The sequence below is a fragment of the Pseudopipra pipra genome, chromosome 6 (genome assembly GCF_036250125.1).
Source record: "Pseudopipra pipra isolate bDixPip1 chromosome 6, bDixPip1.hap1, whole genome shotgun sequence".
Lineage (NCBI taxonomy): Eukaryota > Metazoa > Chordata > Aves > Passeriformes > Pipridae > Pseudopipra > Pseudopipra pipra.
The window spans coordinates 25,270,570-25,289,817 of record NC_087554.1 but is presented as its reverse complement, the minus strand read 5'-3'; the positions used below and the strand labels follow the sequence as shown (position 1 = coordinate 25,289,817).

Genomic DNA, 19,248 nt, shown 5'->3' with positions numbered 1-19,248 from the left:
TCTTGCCCATGGACGGAGAATGAGAACATACAGAGTTTCCAGATAGAATTTTTATTTAAAGTTTTCCAGATGACCTTTGAATATAGAGCTCAATTGCCCAATGAGGACATCTAATGGAGAGACAAAGAAGAACAGAATTTCAAGACAGGTTACAAGCAAAACTTGGACTCCAACGCTAAGAATTAACCTGAGGTCAACAGGCACAAAATTACATTGATTGAAAGTGTGGATTCAGTTATCACTTCTACCCTCTGGTTTGAAGGCTTATCCTCCCCTCTTCTATTTCCCCAGCACTTTCAGCATTACACAGCTTACATCTAATGACCCTTAGCCACCATCTTTGCATGTTTCTCCAGCTGCAAAGGTTAATAGTCATTTTGGACTCTGCTGTGCAGGAATGGTTCCAGCACTTCCACTGTGAAAGCACATCTTAGGTCTGGGAGACATGAAGGCTTGGTGCAAGGATGTTCACTCCATGCAAAACTTACATAACTGGGTGCTTGCTGACTTGTTATTGTTCTATAAGGAAAAATATAACCAGCTAATTTGAGAATGGCAGAAAATTACACCAGCAGCACATGCAAGGCTCTTTTTAAGGGAAAAGATTTCATAAAGCCCCCAAGCCCACATGATTTGTTTAACAAGACAGGAAATGAAGTTTTACTTCAAGGAAATTAGGATGAGCATTTAATACCAGGCTGCCTACTGCTTCCAGCTTTCTTACCTCAGTACCCTATAGTTAACCTACTTCAGTCAGAAGGGAAGCAGGCCCTGCCATGCCTGCTCTTGAGAAAAGTCTGATAACAGAGGAAGGAGACTGTGAAAACAAACAAAAAATTATACAGTTATCTCAGAAAAAATCACATCTACAGATCCCACTACATCTCACTGTCCAAATACGTGCCAATTGCCTGATTAATAAAAAGGTTATTTGCTCCTGTTATTTCTGACTCATCCTAGAAAACAAGAGACAGGGTAGAGTGATATGAGTACGTACCACTATTTCAAAAGAAAGATAATACAAGATTTACTCAAGTGCCACTTTAAAGCTAACTTTTGTCAGCTCCTTCTCACCTCTCTGCCCTTTAATAGGGGACAAGAGGACATCTGACTTCAATTAATGGCAGGTAAGTTCAGGCCCAAGAAAGAAGTAGTTACCATATAATCAGCTTGAGACTCTCATTATGGTAGGCTATTAAAAAAAACCTGGGACAAGGATTTAGAAGCATATGAATAATTTTATGACCACCACTGTTTATTTGCTATGCAACTACAGCAACAAGAAAGGCAGCCAGTGTTCCAGCCAGAGTATAATCAGCTTATCTGCAGGAAGGAAAGAATTCCTTTTGCTCAAGCACTCCTGTGCAAAAAGTCATCTTAGTCAGTTACATCTGCATCCAACCTGGAAATTTTGCTCTCCTACAGCTCAAAGCATCTATTTCCGAGAAACAGCAAGATTGGACCTTTCCTCTGGTGAGAGCACAAATCACTTGACAGAGATGTGAAAGTGAAACCCAGTAAACCCTATCCAAAGTACCACTGTAGCCGAATCATCCATACCAGCCAGTGAAGACACTTAACACAACATGTACAGGTCCTTCCTGATGCAAGTTCAATTTAGCTTGTCCTGTTTCTTGTAACATATCTGAAGCAGAAGAGAAATATCTTTCCAAAATAAGAATCACCTTCTTAAAAGAAGAATACAGCAAAGCCTAAAATTTTCAGTGATCAGCACGTCCCCAACCACACCAGGTCAACATAAGCCACTTTCAAAACTTACCTCTTTTATCAAGGGGAAACAATCTGCAGAGGTTTGACCAAACAGTCACATTTGGGTATATGCCCAAACCACTGACACAGAGCTTTGACTTCTTCTGCCCTATTGGCAACATCAAGAAATTTATTCTTAACCCTTTCAACTTAACAACTACAACCTCAACAAGACAAAGCACTCAAGAAAGCAATTCTCGCTACTCATGTACAGTTTTCCATGCCAATCCTGGGCAGATTCTCCACGTGTGGTATGGGGCACAAAGGACAGCATAATACGTCCTGTGTTCCCACCCTTCTGCAGTGTCTGGGAAACACCAGGAGAACAGTTCACCCAGAGCTCTGCTGCAAGAGCCTGCCCTTTTGCCTGTCTGTACTATCATTTAGAGGTCCAGTCTCTGTCCTAATCTTTAGAACCCACCTGCAGCATGACAACAGCAGCTATAAAAGACATAAACATCGATGTCTCTATTTTCCTCTACATGAATAGCGCACAGCCACATGAGAAAAGATTTTTAACTCTGAGAATACTGAAAAAACTCAGACTAGACAGAAAAGGTTTAAGAAAAAATAGAGGAGGAAGGGCAACCATATATCTTACCTCCTGAGTGAATCCTCCTCTGAGCTTTCCTCAGGCATTTCCTGGTTTAAGGCCTCCTGTGATACATTCCCAGGTCTGCTTGAAGCCGACTGGCTGTAAACTCTTTCCCAGTGCCCCGTCTCCTGGTTAAAGACCACTCCCACGGTCCTCTCCTCCTGCGGGGTGGAAGAGCTGCCCAGCTGCAGTCTGCTAGAGGCAGGAGCTCTGCCCTCGGTTCTCTCTGCAGGCTGCACCTGGCTGGTATTTGGAGGCACACCCTCAAATGTGCTTTGGACCTGCCCTGGTGTGTAGCTAGGCGTGCTTCTTTCCCAGCGCAGCGTGTCATTGTTAAAGGTCAGCAGGTTATGACAAGCACGACAGCGGTTCAGGTGACCCCGGGACAAATTGGAATTGTTTTCACTGCTGTGTGGAGTCTGCTGATGGGAGGGACCTGGTCGATCAGGCTCAATGTTGTTGTTGAGCATTTCTTGAGCCTGTTGCGACTGGCTGGGCTCCCCACCAATCCCCTGATCTAACTCCTGAAGCCGGTCATATTCCAGGAAGAATCGCCTCAAATCACACTGGAGCTCATTACGGATGCTGGCTGGATTGCTCGGGCCAGCACTACTACCACTGTTCACCTCAGCCCCTGGGGTCAGAAAGCCCCTCCCTTCTGTTGCAGAGGTATAGACTGATGCCTGGGAACCTCCCTCCTGCTGTCTGAGCACCGACAGTAAGCTCACAGAGGAGGCACTGGTCCTAGGGGGAGGCATGGCTTCCAGCTCAGACCGAGAGCTCATGTTCAGCACTGTCCTGGACCAGTCAGACCCACCTAAGCCTGAAGCCATCTCTCTCGCAGACTGTTGGTACCGGGACTGGTGGCCTGCCAAGGGCCCGCTGAGGGACCGCCGTGTGGGGCCCAGGCTAAGGTTGCGCAGGGTGTTGCCAGCAGTGCTGCTCTGAACTGTGCTGAAAGCAGAGGGCCTGTTAAGTATCCCCTGCTCTTCCTGCGCTACAGATGCCTGCTCTGGGGGCTGATAAGGCTCTGTCTGCACAGAGGAGAAGGAAGTGCCAGTGGCCCCAGAAGACGTGGAGGGTGCATTTTCCTGGTGTGGGAAGAGAGAAGAAGGAAGTCTTGCACTAGAGCATCGGCTGCAAAGGCACAACATCCCCAGGTGCTGGCAGCACTCTGCTGTGGGATAGCTGACTCGCTCCCGGAGCCTGTTATAGACAGATGCCCTTGTGTTCTCACTGGCTGGAGGCGGAGGTGGTGGTGGTGGAGGCGGTGGAGGGGATGGGGTAGCAGAGTCTTGAACACTGTTTTGCTCTCCCACCTGTATGCCAGAGGAGCGGGAGGACAACATATGCAGGAAGTTGTGGAGGAGGGGTGTGCGCCTCACAGGCTGAGATGGAAGGATAGCGCGCTGACGATAATGAGGCATCTCTGTGCTGTCCACGGAGATTTCCACTTCCTCATCGCTCTGCAGAAGGAAACAATCAAAGTTCAATCACCTTAAGGCAAAATCCTATACCTCCAAATAAACAGCCAAAAGTCAGCTACCACCCCAGACAGATGAAAGGATGTGATAAGCCCCTTTCTAAAGCCCTTGACTTGCAGGAAACCACTTGAGATGACTTCCAAGCTCATTTTACGGATACAGACAACCTCTGCCCAGTGAGCCCAGTGAGCTTTGACAACACACTGTTCATATAAACAGAAGAATCAGCATCTGAGGGTCAGCAGCTGAGGGGAGGATTATTAATATTTCAAATAACTTCAAATCCACAAAGAATGTCACAACAAAACTGAAAGAGCAGGACCATCACGACATCTGTCTCACCACTAATCAGACAGTGAGGGCAAAACAAACACATTTTGGAAAGCACTTTATTAGCCCTGCACATAGCACAAGAACATTCCTGTGACCAATTAAGATGAGACAGAACTCAGCTTAGGAGGACTTCAGGTTTTCAGAAAAGCACAAGGCTGCTTAGAAACAGACCAAGGTTAAAGCAGAGCATCTTATAATTAACCGGTCAATACAGGTACTGACATTCCCCTTACCTGCTGGTTAGAAGGGTTAACAATTGCTGTGAGCAAGTAGTGTCCCAAGGGATCAAACCGTACCAGCCTAAAACAAAAGCAGTGCCAGAGTATCAATCATCAGTTCACATTCCACATTGACACAGGAAGTTGGACACAGCAAGGAAGAAAACCCCACAGGAAATATTTGCAATGAGAACATCGCTACATTATCATCATTCTCTTATGAAAGACGTCAAAAAGTTTATGCACTAAGAAGAACAAAACGTACTGATCTAGCTGAAGATTGCAGCTATTTTACAGTCCACAGCAACACTATAGACAAGTTAAAAGGTGGAAGTAAGTACTGCTGTATCAATTGAAATAACCAGAAAATTTAAAGGAATATGCATATTTATATTATAAAATGGAATTTGGTACAAAGGGAGAGATTAACTTGCCTTGAATGTCACATCATTGTCTTATTTTAAATGGATCAAGAGAAGGCATCAAGTTTCCAGCAATGCAGTTTTCTCTACAAGTGCACCTAAGTAATAGCTCAGCACTCTCTTCCAGCACCTTCTGGTTTCTCTCATCCTTATGGCTGACAAGTTTAATTACTAAGCTTACAAATCAACGTGAAGTAGATTCTGGGCATTTACTGGACACATGTCCTATTACAAATACAACCAACCAAGCTGATCTATTACTTCCAATTGCTTTTCTTCCTGCTCACAGAACTGGTTTTCTATCAGCTGAGTTAAGGAGCTGCAAGGAACACTTCCCTTCACTGTCTCAGTGCAGAGGGTGCAGCATCCCAGAGGAATGCCCCGCGTTCCCCAGATCTGACTTTTTCACATACAAGTGTTCTCTTCACCCAGAACAGGAACTCACCTGACCCGCTCCATTTCACTGGCTGTTTTCACCACTGCAAAAGGCTCCCGACGACTCCAGTCCCAGAAATGTATCTCATTGGCAGTAGCAATCAGCAAGAGCTGAGCCGTAGGATGAAAAGCAAGTGATGCAATGGCATTGTTGCTATCTGTGAACCAGCTCTCACTTCCACCCTAGAGTGAGGAATCAAGAACCACCAGCAGTTTACTACAAAGTTTGCAATCATTAAATTTGCATGTATGTGCCAGAATTATAAGACTGCCTAGAGTATTGGAAATGACATGCTTTCCTGGCAACAACAACAGCTGTTCCCATACAAGGTCATGTGCCATGTCTAGAATGTAATGCTACTTGCAACAATGACCGCAGATGTATTTTTGTAGGTAAGTGCATCTCAAGCAGCCTGTAAAAATGCTTCATTTTAGAGCAACCAGATAAAAGTACATGTGTTTTGTCTCTGTGCCAATCACCAGACTAGGTAGAACTGGCAGAGCAGCAGCTTCTCTACTGCACAGTTCAGATATACTCAGTGGAATGACAAATGGCATGTCTTTCCCATAAGCTAAACAGGCACCTCGCATAAAGTTCTCCAGCACTACCTGTACCACTCTAATAACATAAACAGGCACAGTTTACTTCATCGAGTTTTATCCTTCACCAACTCCTGCAGAAGCATGACCTAACTGGCAGGACTGAATGAAGAATCTGTCACTTCCTCTCTAGACAGAAGAGGATGGCTATGGTCTGCTCTATGTTTTAAGAGACAGGTCCCAGTAAAGCTCCTCGGAGCTCTATTACCAGGTAACATTTGGAAAACAAACTCAGATAAAAATAGTCACTACTCATCAAATAGCAAAGGAACATATGTTTCAGGAAAGACTTACATGTAAATCCCAAATTCTAACCTCCCCATCTAGGCATCCAGAAGCAATGAGGCCTGGGATGGTGGGATGGAAGGTGACACACCAGGGAGTGCGGCGATGTCCAACCAAGGAATGAACACACTTGCCCGTTTTCACCTCTGTGATGTAGATGTTGTGGTTCACATGTGTGGAAGCCATCAGGGTCCTGGGAATGCAGAAGGTAGGACAAACATTAGCATGAGGAAAGTACAGCAAACTCAGACCACGATTAGGGTCTGTTCACACCTAACCCAGCAACTCTCCCTCACAGAGCTCATAAGAGCTGTTTCACCAGTGGCCACAAAGCTTCCTGTAGCCAGATTTCAGGGTCTATGCAAATATGATCTCATCTGAATCTGCAAGCACAAACTTGACCTTGAACGTCAGAATGAACATGCAGCTCAGAAGGAACTCCCGAGTGACAATTTGGGGCAAATAAATATTCCCAACTCTCCATACCATCTCAACCACTGTCAAATCAAGTGGCGTTATGAGGGATCCCACCTCCATTTCTGCTTTCAATACACGCATCATTCTGCTCTGTTCTTTATTCCTAGATATCCCAGTGAGTGTGCCACATAACTTGAGCATGTTGCATTAAAAATTTTTTTACTCCCTCTAGTTTCTTATGAAATCCCATGGTGGCTGCACATTAGAACTTCGTATCACCTGGGTACCTCAGAAATTAAACACCAACTATGCTCGAAGCTGTGAGATTAGGAAGGTGCGCACATTCCATCCATGCATGTCAGGAACCAGAAGTTTCACTCAGCTGTTCGGGACTGGACAACTCAACGGGCACAAGCCTCCATCACTTTTGTAAGTGTAGGGAGACTGCTGAAACAGGGAACGAACTAGGAGTTAATTACCTGTCTGGACTAAACGCCAGCAAGAAGGTGGAGCGTGGACTGTCTGGTAACTCAACTTTCTGAAAAAGCCAACAAAGCAGGAAGTGTTGCAAGAGTCATATGATCATACTTTACTGTAAGCCACAAAGACAACAGGGGGAACCCGCTGCAGGAACATATCTAGTATCACATCACTGCAGGAACTGAACAGAGCCAGAGAGCATATCAAGCGTAACACATGAAATGTACGATCACAAGACAATTTATTTCAAATCCCTGCCTCCCTTCCCCCACTCCAAGATCAAGCTATGCAGCTCTATCCCACAACCTTACCTTGCCCTCCCACTTCATCCATCGAGTTTTATCCTCCACCAACTCCTGCAGAAGCCGCTGAGCACCCAAGGCTTGGGTACCCCGTTCCCTACCCCACAGGATGCGGACAGCATTCTTCTCTGGGACAACCTTCATGGCTCTCGGCTGCCAACACTACACCAGCTACTTGGAGGAGACACCAGCAGGTTCCAGATGACAACTACCCCAAGCTACAAATAGGCTATCCACATTTCAGTTGTTTATCTTCATGGAAACCTAGAGAGATAAGACACAGGTAAGGAAGGCAGCTTTTACCTTGATCACCCAGATGCAGTAAGAGCTTTGAATCCCAAAGTACTAGATTTAAGAGAAAAATATGTCTGTCCTCTCCCACAGCCTTTGCTACCTGCTTCCATAATACAGACCCAGCTTTGACATTTCTGCAGCCAAAGACTACTTGGAAAGTATCCGTTTCTTTCCTTGTACACATGCCCTAGGCACACCACACCTAAAGGGAATTAAAACTTGGCCTTGAAACTTTTTCCCTTCCCTTCATCTCTTGCTGTATACAGTAAAGAAGAAAAGATTACACCTTGAAGATTTAGGTCCTGTCTGGGAGCTGTGACTGATAGCTAGAGAAATAGTACTACAAAATTGACAATATGACAGAGGAGTCTCCAGGGAATAATTCAAATTTCAATAACAGTAATTATTATCACTATAAAGGTCAGATGACTGATAGATCCCAAGTCCAAAATACTTCCAACTCCATCACAATAGCTTAAAACATACAAAAACAATCATATATTGGACCAAACCTTACACTGCAGCGGCATCTTGGCCAACTCTATCAAGATTATTCATTCCACCTGTCTGCACATCATCTTTTGATCTACATTGCTCTTAGAACAACAGTTCACCCAAGTAATGCACAATGGCAAAGACTAATGCTTTTGATACACTTTGAGCTGCAAAGGAAAGCACTAATACACATTGTCTAGAAAAAGAAAATTAATTCTTTGAAAGAACTAAATACAGTGACTCTAATAGCAACCGAGTTACACAGCTTTTGAGTGGTGTTGTGCATTGGAGTTTGCCAAAAAAGCTCTCCAGAAAAGTTTCTTTGACTAGGTAAACTAAGAAACTTTGCTGCAATGCTATTACCATTTGATCCCAGCAGCGCGTGCATACTACTCTGCCATCTCTAGAACATAAAGATCTGAAGACAAATCCTCCTCAGTTCATGTTACATTGAACAAAACAATCAATATTCAACAGAGAAGAAAAAGAAAGTAGCAACTTAAAAAAGCAAAAAACACATACAGGGAAAAAAGGTTCATGTACACAAGAGATGAATTGTTAAATGACAGAATGGTCATTAGCAAACCTTTCTTTCCTCTCACTGTCCCTAAATAAAAACCACCCTGAACAGATTAAGACAGCTGCTGCTTACAAGGAGGAGCTGTCTGAAGAGATAACCCAGGAAAATGAGTTCTAATAAAGCAGACCAGTTTTCATTTGCAAAAGTACAATAAAGAGTACTGGAGCAATGAACAAGTAAAGGCATCCATTTTCCTAGAAAAGAAATTCTCCACAATGAAATTCAAGCTAGCTGAAAATTCCCTGATGCTTAATGTAAACAGCATGGGGATCGTGTATTTTAGAGAAGCTGAACTCTACAGTGTAAAATAAGCCTTCTTTTGAGAATCTGTGAAAGTCAGCCAAATGTTAGGTAGGAATTATTCTACAAAATAAAAGTCTTACTGGAAAGCAACATAAAAAGTCAAGATGTCATGCTGCAAGCAAACTCCTAAAAACAACTGTACAGATTAAAAAAGCCCAGATCCAAAAAAGCTAGAACAAGGATAACTGGAATAGATACATCCAAAACCACAATATAATACAGAAATCCCTAACCCAAAAATCTTTTTTCACCAAATGCTAATAAATCCCGGTTGAGATTCTGCAAACAGCCCCAGTCACCCATGTTCAGAAATTACTGGATTCAGATGGTAAGCAGCATGGAAGAGAAGGATAGCTCAGAACACTACAGGCAACAAAAAGCCTATTTTACAGGAGGAAACTGTAAGTCTAGTTTTGTCTAGTAAAAGTAGCTGAATATTCTATATGGGTGTATATAAGGAATAATGGCTACAATGACCCGAGAATAAACATAGAAACAGGACATCAATGGAAGACCAAACCTGCAGCTGGAATAAGCTGGAAGTTTGAAGAAATCTAAAACATTAAGCTTTGGAACAGCCTTTCAGTAGCTTTAAAGGCCAAAAAACTTACATAACTTAAGAGATCCTGATAATTTACAAGTGAGATAATGCATTTACCCCTGAGAAAGGACAAGCTCTGACAACCTAGCAACATTTCAGCCCTTTCAGAAGAACCAATGTTCCCTCAAGTACAATAGCAACAAGGAAATTAAGAGGTTTAACAAATAACTTTATGTTTATTTATGCCATGGGTAGGCAAGTTTACATATTGTAAAATAAAGGGACAGATAACACCTACAACTGCAGTCAGTGAACCTCTAGTTTCACCTTACTGATAGATCTCCACCACTATATAAAATCAAGTACATACCCTAAGACAGTTTATCTAAATTCCTGTGTATGTCTCTTAATTTATTCAACTAATTTGGCTATAATAAACACTTAACACGTGAGCTTCCTGAGTGTTTGACCTTGATGTTTTTTCCTCAGGGACCATCCTTCATTTTTTCAGCTTCTTCTGACTCATGTCTTTATCCCATTTGAAAAGCAAGCAAAAGAAAACTGAATTCAAATGCCTTCACAGTACCCTGCTAAGCTGTTCAACATTTTTAAAAGCTGCGATCTCTTCAGAAAACACTGAATGTATCCTTGAATGATGCTGGGACTTAAGTGTTACCCTGGACCCCTTTGGGGACCAAGCTTTATCCTGCCTGAATTAGCTTGAACCAACTCCAAACATTTTCCTTAAATATAAGTCAAACAATGACAGCATGTTATTAAATACCATTAGCAGATAAACTATTGAAGTACCAACCATATTTATAGCAACTCATTAGCCATCTGACTAACAAAGTTTAAATTAAATGCAGTGGGTTTGAAAATACTTCTTGAGCCTCAGCATAAAGAAAACTTGCAGCTCACTGGATCAAACCTGTTCGGGCAAGTGGTGGACTAATTCAGTAACAGCTTCTATTACAAATACCCACGCTATCACAACTGATAAACAGCTGACTACCTAAACAGGGATTGGTATTCTTCTTGTTGTTGGTTTTTTTGGGGAGTTGTTTTTGGTTTCGTGGGCTTTTTGTCTTTTTTGTTTTGTTTCTTTGGTGGGTTTTTTTCTTTTTTTGGGGGGGGGGGGGAGGGCAGGTGGCAGAAGCAGTTTTGGTTGGTTTAATTAGGATGACCAAAAGTGGAGTCCAACAACTGCAAGATTAGCTGATGCCCTGGATGTGGTCCAGGGCACCAAAGAAATTCTGAAAGTGGAGACTCAAGAAATTTTTATATAATTGGCAGCTTTCTTTCCTTAACAGTTTTCTCCCTTCAGGGCATTTCAGGACAACATGCTGGGCTGTTTACAGTTTTGGAAAGAGCATTACAGAGCCCAACCCCAAGCCTTTTACTTGCTCTGTACCAGCTGTTCTGGTACAGAGCCTGAAGGACTCCCAGCATTAGAGTGATACAAGCTCACTTGTTATTGCCACTTTTATGACACTGAACCTCTAGAAAATCAAAGCAAAGCAGCAAACTGGTAAAACTTTGTGCTGCTACAGGACCCCTTGAAAACACTGACAAAAAGGTAGAGAGAGAAGAGAAATAAAAAGAAGCACATTCGAACTGCCATATAGAAAGGATGTCAAGATATTTTATGCATTATGAAATGGTTTACTGTTCCAGTTAGAAACTTCAGCACTTTACAGAGATTATGGTCTCATCTCTTAACATGCCCCTTCCCCATCTCTGGTGTAACTAACTTCGTGCCAATTCTGGTACCTCCATGCTGGGAGCACAGTTGGCTTTGATACAAAGAATAATATCTGAATACTATCTATTTCATGTTATTCAATTCTCCATTGGGGAAAAAAGTTATTCCATGTGGCCTTCAGCTTTCAAATCTATTACCACTCCAAAGGACATTGTGGTTGCATGCTGAGCCCAATACTAAAAGCCTTTCCTAATGTGTGTGTACAGAATCAGTGTAAACAGCTCTATCAGTGTTTTAAAAAAAAAACAAAAATAAAGCTGCAAACAGTAAAAGCTATTTATAAAGGAAGATCTATCCAGAAGACAGAAATCTCCAAATAATTTCAGACAATTCTGCTGCCCAAAGATCTCAAGTGACTGATGAAGAAAGAGACAACATGAAGTGAAATATAAAAGTTGTCACTGACTTCGCAATCTGGAATCCACAGAGAGAACACATGTATAGGTCTCCCTAGAAAAGGCAGAGGAAAGAAAGCATGCGCTGGTAGTTTCTGTCTCAAAGTCCCTTTATTGAGTTTTAAGACTTCCAGAACACATTGACTGTAAAATGGATATGATCCACACAGCTTATGGGCCAATGCAAATTGTATACTTTGTATTAAAAGAACACACGGGGGGGGGGAAAAACACAACAAAACAGAACAAAAAAAACCCATGTAGTGAACAATGAGGCATGTCACTGTCCTGCAAAACCACAAGCAAACTTGTCTCTAGAACAGAAGAGGAAACAGATTATTAGTACCGTGAACTATCCCTGCTCTGGCCAAGGGCCTTCCTACCTTGTAAGCCAGTTACTTCTGTTTTCAAAATGTCTGTAAGTGAAGTGTCCAGCACTAACAATGGAGTGTGCCATTGCAACTATTCCAAATTATAAACTGCAGCATCTCAGGCTTGGAACACCAGCAATATATTCAAGAGAACTGTTTATTTAGAATGTATTTAATACATTCTAGTAATTTAATAAATATTAGCAATAATTTAGCATTCCTGCTATTGTACATGTGGGTGGGTTCTCCAAGAATGATCACGAAACAGGCATGAAAACAGTGCATGCAGCACTAAGCCCAAATGTTTTATCTTCACAGTGATCCTGATGAAAGCTGCAGTCACAAGACATGCTATTGCCTCACAGGAGTTTCTACAAGTCAGTTTCCTTTGTATTTTACACAGTTTAATTTGGAGGCAAACTCTCTTATCAAGACCCCTTACGTTTTTCAGAAGCTCAAAAGAGCAAAGAATAAATCATTGTGCACACCGAAAACAGTCAAAGATCATCTTGCCAAGGACTACAGACTACACAGCCCCTCCTTCTTTTACAGACACTTCATTGAATAAGTAATAAAACCCGGTTTCAAGACCCACAGACAGGAGACCTCCAAGAACAAACCAGATGACTAAAACATAATTTGGAACATATATGAGCAATCACACAGCTCCAGGGACTTTTTTAGTTCCCTTCCTTGTTTATAATCCATGTTTCCCTCTCTTCTGCAATACAGAGATTATGACGCCATCGTTTTCCTAAACTGCACAAAACAGTGTCATGTAAGAAACCCAGAAATGCTATCTCAGGTAGAAGACACAAATTATACTTGCAATTTTATTAAAAATACTGATTCAATTCATACCAAATGTCATGCCATTCCCACTAACCCTTTTCATGTCTCCACTTGAAAGACTAAGCAAAACTAAAAAAATGTTTATGTAAAACCAAAACAAAAAAGCTGATTTGCCCTCTTTGCACTGCATCAACTCAGCTAAACAAACAAGACAACTCAAGGAGTCCTAGTTTGGTAAGTAATTGAACTATGTAGCACTGGAATTTAAGCAATGTTATAAAACAACAAAATCAGTAAAAAATAGGTGACATGACTCATATCCAGAATAGCTGCACACGTCAAAACTTAACACAAGTGTTGGAAGAATGGGACTATGTTCCTTATTAAGTGACAGGACCATATGAATTTCTGGCAATGTACCTGACCAGCTACATGTTTAAATTTACTTCAAACATGATTTGTCTTTCCTTAACTCCATTTGTGATACTTCTATAGGATCTTTGTCACCATTTGCAGAGATATTAGCTCTTCAGCAAAAAAACCAAAGAAAAACAAAACAACAACCAACCAAAAAAAACCAAACACCAGAAAGCATTTTGCATAGAGCAAACTTCAAGATACCTTGCAGTAATATCTAAATTGAAAATAAAGCTACATTGCAATAGAATCTTTAAAAAAGGCTAACCCACAAACAAAAACAGTCCACAGAGGGGTAACAAACAATTACCTTAAGCATGGTTAACCAAAACAATGAAAAAAGCAAAACTAGAATCCATTCTCTTGTTCTGTTTCTACTTATGTGTCCTTAATTATGCTTAAAAAAAAAAGGCAGCTTAATTTAAAAATTTAATGAGAGCAAGAGCCAGTTTTCAACTAAGTGCCCCTAAATATGGAGAATTAAAAAAAAAACACTATTAAAAAGCCTTAGGAGAAGAGACACCAACTTTATGATGCAACTATGCAACAGAGTCCAAAACTAATACCATGAAGGCACTTTCATTAGATGGCCCTGGTTTTACTCTTCAAAGTTTTTAAATATTCCCCAAACTATAGTTCTGTAAGCTGAAATTTTTCTTTGGTCAAGGCCAGAGAGAGGTGGGAAAGTAATTCAAAAGTAAATCTTCTGCAGATGCACTATACCCACTGCTCTAAATTGTATCCACTGCAGTAAGTGCTTCCACATAAATCAGAACAGGATTCCTAAAGAAAAATAACTTTTATTAGTGCTTCATGATTGAAAAATTCAATGCTGTGTTTTAAATCGAAACTACAAACAGCTCAGGAAATTCAATTACATTACAAAGATGTCAATAGTACATTGTCATTTCAAGATCCTGTATGACTGCAACGAGGAGCTGATTGCCATTAGAATCTTAATTTGTCTTCCCAGTCTGGATTAAATGAGCTGAATACGCTTTGGAGAACTTTTCAATCAAAAGAAATACACTAAATTGCTAGCTATTTACAGCAAAATTGTGAAGAAGTAGGAGAGAAGCTTGCAGATATCAACTTCTAAAGGTCAGAAAATGAATGGTAAAAATAAAAAGGGAAGTAATAAAAATCAGTGTAAGTGATCAGCCACATCTGGAGTCTGACAGTTTCATTTACCAATGAGAATATGGAGCACTTTCCTGACTATTATCACAATTTCCACATAAACTTAATGAATTCTTGAGAAGAGAGATATTAGTTTCAATCCAGAAGATAGGACAAGAATAAACATAATTTCACAGAACTGTAAGATAAGTCAAACAGCAGAGCTGAGATCCAGAAGATTAAGAGTTGGTTTCCACAATTCCATACTCAAACCATGGCATCTTTTGTTAAGTACTGTATACAGCAGGAAATGAGGGTCAGAGAGAAGAGACAGCTACAGCAACAGAGAGAGAGACAAACAGAGCAACACAGAATTCAGATTAACCCCCTAAAAGAATTATTCTCAATTAGGTAGAAAGGTAAAGAAATTTTCAATTCAAAATCCCAGTGTTTACATTCAAAGTCACATCAAGGTTCCTCAACCTCAAGGGCCACAGCCAAGTGCCCCCAAGTGACATCAGACACAAGAGAAAATTTGGGAGTGCCCACACAACAAAGTAGCAGAAGTAGCATTGGGTACCACAAGATGATGACAAAGTGTTTTATGCGTTCAAGGCTGCACTTAAGGCACGTGCACCTTACCCAAGTAATAAACAACTGGAAGCAAAAACACATATTAAAAAACACAGGCCATATAATTTCTTGCTCACATGGAAGTAAGTTACCAAGACAAAAAGCAAAAATGATCCACACAGAAACTGAAGTCTTCACACAAAGATGTATCAGAACTAAAGAAGAGGTGTGAGACAAAGATTTAAACTCTGAACAAAGAAACAGCCAATTCTTGACACCCTTGCTCTTCTTTGCCTTGGACTGAGACTGTGGAGAAATAAATAGGGAGGGGGGAAAGCGTCCAAAACACGGGTCAGAGATTGCTGTCAGCAATTCTATGCTGCTCAAGGTGGAGAATTAGCACTACATACCAGGAAGAAGGAAGCAGGAATCAGTCTGCAACGACAGCCCAAAACACCTCACTGAGAACACCTGAAGTGGAGCTGTGCGATCACACAGACTAAGATGAGCTCTCCATGCTCAAGCCTGACACCTCATTGTCCTGAGTGCCTTCAACAGTCTACCAAAGCTGGAGACAAACAGTTACCAGACAACAATCCCAGAGTTCTTAACAACCCATGTTAAGTCCTGAGAGGCAGGCATGTACATCTCCTCTTGCAGAGGCATGTGGGTCTCCTCTCGTTTCAAGCAACCCAATCAATGGGTCTTTCATTAGGCAACTACTATACCATTTACTAACTTTCCATTCAAAGATTTCTAATATTAATCCTCTTCCATGGCATATCCCATTGTCATTCAACTTTTGTAAACCAAAATTCCTTTGTCCTTGCCTTATTAATATTTTGTTTCTATCACCCTCCTTGCTGGGTTAGCACCAGGCTACTAACAAAAAACACACAAGGTAACTATTACCATGTACTATTGCCCTTTATTGGGTCCTTGATAATGCAAACTCGGTAGGGGGAAAAAAAAGTACCTTAATGCTATTTGTATTAGTAATACTAATACGTATTCACAACAACAATAACTCCACAAGAGCCATGGGTTCAGTTAGCTTGCTAACCATGGCATAAAAGATACCACAGTATCTTTCCAGAAGTTTCTTTAAAAAATAAGTATTCAAATGCCAAACTTCTGGCAGAGGGATAGTAGCACACAGCATCATTGCTTGCCTTCTTTAGAACTGGTTGTTACAGCTGCATAAAAGTTAGAAATGCTGCACAGAAAATGGAAAAGTAGGAAACAACCCAACAAGAATCCAGAGGGTCAGTTATGACTCAGAAAAGGGCAAAAGAAAAAAAAATGAGAAGAAGCTGTCAGCAAAGTAAACTCTCAGCATAAACTGCCCAGCAACTCAATTTGAAAAGGCAAATCCAGATATTTGGATCCAAATATATTCTTCACTTCAAGCATTAGGAAAAATATAAATGCTAGTGAACTGCCCTACTCATTAAGGGCCACACTGCCACAAATCAGCAGGCGAGTACAACACACTTACTCGTGACTGCTGAAACACCAGTGGACCAGATTTGAAAAAAACCCCAAACCTACAGAAGCATCAATTGTGAACTCCAGAACTGGCACACAAGCTACATTGAACAGCTCTGAATGTTAGAAAATGCTGCTTACAGCAGCCCTTCAGAACACAAAAAAGGATTTTAAATTCAGCAGAGAATTTCAGGTCCTGTTGCCTATGTCACCCATAAGGCATTCAAATCTGCATCACATTCTCAAAACTGACCCAACAACAAACTTAAACAATCCAGTAATGGACTGGCAGTAAGTGCACATTACCAGCAGGTCATTCTTAGGTCCCTTTTTAACATTCCCATTAGCAATTTGAAAGAGGATGGGAGTGGCAAAGGCAAAGAAGCCAGATGACACTTGCAGAGGACACCAAGCTGGGTGGAGCTGTAAACAAGGACAAATATAGAAGAACACACTGGGTTTTTAAATAAAGACCAAAGCATACTTCATACAGAGGAGAAAATGGAGCAGCACTGAGCACTGACCACATTTACACAGACTTCACACTCATACAACTAATCTTCCTGGGGAGGAGCTTGCACCTAGATAACAGCAACTCTTAAATCAGTCTGTTATGACAGAACAAAACTGAAAAGTGTGTAGTGCAAAAAGCTACGTGTAACCACCTACAGCATCTCTTGAAGATAAATGCTGTTTTAGTGCAGGAAAAATTGCTTTCCAAAGGCAGCCGAACGCACGGTACTGGCAGGATCACAAGTAATCTCAAAACACTACACAATCACTACAGAAATTTAGGTGTTGTCTGGAAGAATGTTGCAGATGAAAACAATAAACGTTCCCACAGCTGGTGAATCAGCTGGGCTCGCTCCCTCACAAGACAAAAAGTAACTGGAAACACACCTGAACGCATTTTATGCCAAACACTACTTTCAAAAGCAAATGTTCTGCAACACAAGGCGAATACCATAACAGATAGAGCAACCAACACTTCCTACATGTTTTATTTGGGTAAAGGCGGAAAACAACAACAGTAACGACAAAAATCATGATTCCAGAGCAGCCCAGCCGCCGGACCGGACCCTCGGGAAAGCGGGGGCGATGAGCAGAGAAGCGCAAGGCACCCAAACTCGGATGCAAATTCCGGTTTGAGGAGGGCTCCGGCGGGCAGGCGGCGAGCAGGAGCCCCTCCCCGCTCTCCCCGGAGTCTCCCGTCCCGTCCCGTCCCGTCCCGTCCCCCCCGGCCGACGGAGGCACCGCCGCGGTCTCGCCCTCCCGCGGCAGCGCCCGGCCCGGGGCAGCGCAGCGGCCTCCCCGCTGCCCCCTCCCCTGGAAGGCCGCGGCCCCGGAGCTCCTGCACAAAGGCCCCGGCAGCGAGCCCCCCTCCCCTTCCCGGCCGCGCTCTGCCCGCCGCGGCCCGGCACGGGCCGGTCCCGCTGCCCTCCGGGGCGCCACCGCGGGGACGGCCGCGCCCGCCCGCCCGTGAGCGGCGGCGCGACCTCGTCGCGGGGCCGGCCGCGCGTAGGCCCGGAGCGTACCTGGGGCGGCGGCGCCGGGCGGGGCCGGGGGCGCAGCGGCCCCGGGTCGGTGTCGCCGCCGCCGCGCCGAGCTCCGGCCAGGCGGGCCAGCCGAGCGCCGAGCGGGCCCGAACGGCGGCGGCGCCGAGCGCGGGACCAAGGCCCGAGCAGCCGAGGCTAGAACGCCGCCAGGCAGCGCCAGCCGAGCGACGAAGTCTTCCACCGCCGCCCGGGGGCGACGGAGGGCAGGCGAGAGCAGTCGAGCCCCGAGGGCCGCGGCACCGACCCGAGCTGGGACCCCGCCGGGAATTAAAACCTGCACAACTCAGCCCAGAGCTGTGGGATACCCCAAACAAGCTCTTAACAGAATGGGTGTAAACTAATACGTACAATAAGCAGACTGTATAAAACAGATTGGAAGTTCTGTTCCAAACTTCCAGGATAAGGGTTCTCCAAACTGAACCACAAATCTCAAAGCAATTTGCAGAAAACATTTTTTTTCAATTTTTTTTTTCAGCCTGGAAATGAGAAGGTTTCGGGGAGACCTAATTGCAGCCTTCCAGTACCTGAAAGGAACTTACAAGAAAGATGAGGCAAGACTATTTACAAGAGCATGTAGTGACAGGACCGGGGGAATGGGTTCAAACTGAAAGGGAGTAAGTTTGGATTAGTTATTAGGAAATAATAACTGTGAGGCTGCTGAGGCACTGGAACACGTTGTCCAGGGAAGCTGTGGATGCCCCATTCCTGAAGGTGTTCAAGGCCAGGTTGGATGGGGCTCTGAGTGACCTGGTCTAGTGGAAGATGTCCCTGCCCATGTCAGGGGGGTGGGAACTCAATGATCTTCAAGGTCCCTTCCAACCCAAACCATTCTATGATTCTAGGAAAACCTAGTTGGCATGTGATATGTGGGATTGGCAGGAGCAAAGGCAGCCTGCAGCACAGCCAGCCAGGCTTTGAGGGAGTATCTTAAGGGAACACCGAAAAGGGAAAAGGGCTGATGATGGGGTTTTACAGGGAATTTAGTCGAGAAGGGAAAACTGCAATACTGTGAACAGCCAGTCACTGTCACTCTTTAACAGGTGACTGAGACTTATCAGGTATTACATGGTCAGGCTAGACTTTAAGTCTCAAAGTTCTGACAGTGCACAATCTTGTAAGTATCCTGAAATGCAGCTGGCAAGAAGAGCTGAAAGTACAGAGAAGCTAGAAAACAGGGAAGAAACATGAATCACAGCTGTCAATTTAAATATTGCCTAA

The 19,248-nt window shown here is 43.1% G+C and overlaps 1 protein-coding gene across 3 annotated transcripts in view; it reads right to left on the bottom strand.

The window, feature by feature from the left end:
- The window catches only part of AMBRA1 (autophagy and beclin 1 regulator 1), a 129,180-nt gene extending 111,069 nt beyond the window's left edge, over positions 1–18,111 (bottom strand). For 2 of the 3 annotated variants that reach the window (XM_064657980.1, XM_064657981.1), the window contains exons 1-7: positions 18,010–18,111; positions 7,351–7,605; positions 7,039–7,097; positions 6,152–6,335; positions 5,268–5,440; positions 4,416–4,482; positions 2,372–3,831 (exon numbers count right to left, since the gene is read on the bottom strand). In XM_064657980.1, the coding sequence (XP_064514050.1) occupies positions 2,372–3,831; positions 4,416–4,482; positions 5,268–5,440; positions 6,152–6,335; positions 7,039–7,097; positions 7,351–7,485 (2,078 nt within the window). In that variant the 5' untranslated portion in view covers positions 7,486–7,605; positions 18,010–18,111. The remainder of the gene's footprint in view (positions 1–2,371; positions 3,832–4,415; positions 4,483–5,267; positions 5,441–6,151; positions 6,336–7,038; positions 7,098–7,350; positions 7,606–18,009) is intronic. The other variant, XM_064657983.1, reaches the window with a different exon arrangement.
- Positions 18,112–19,248: the final 1,137 nt, after the last annotated feature.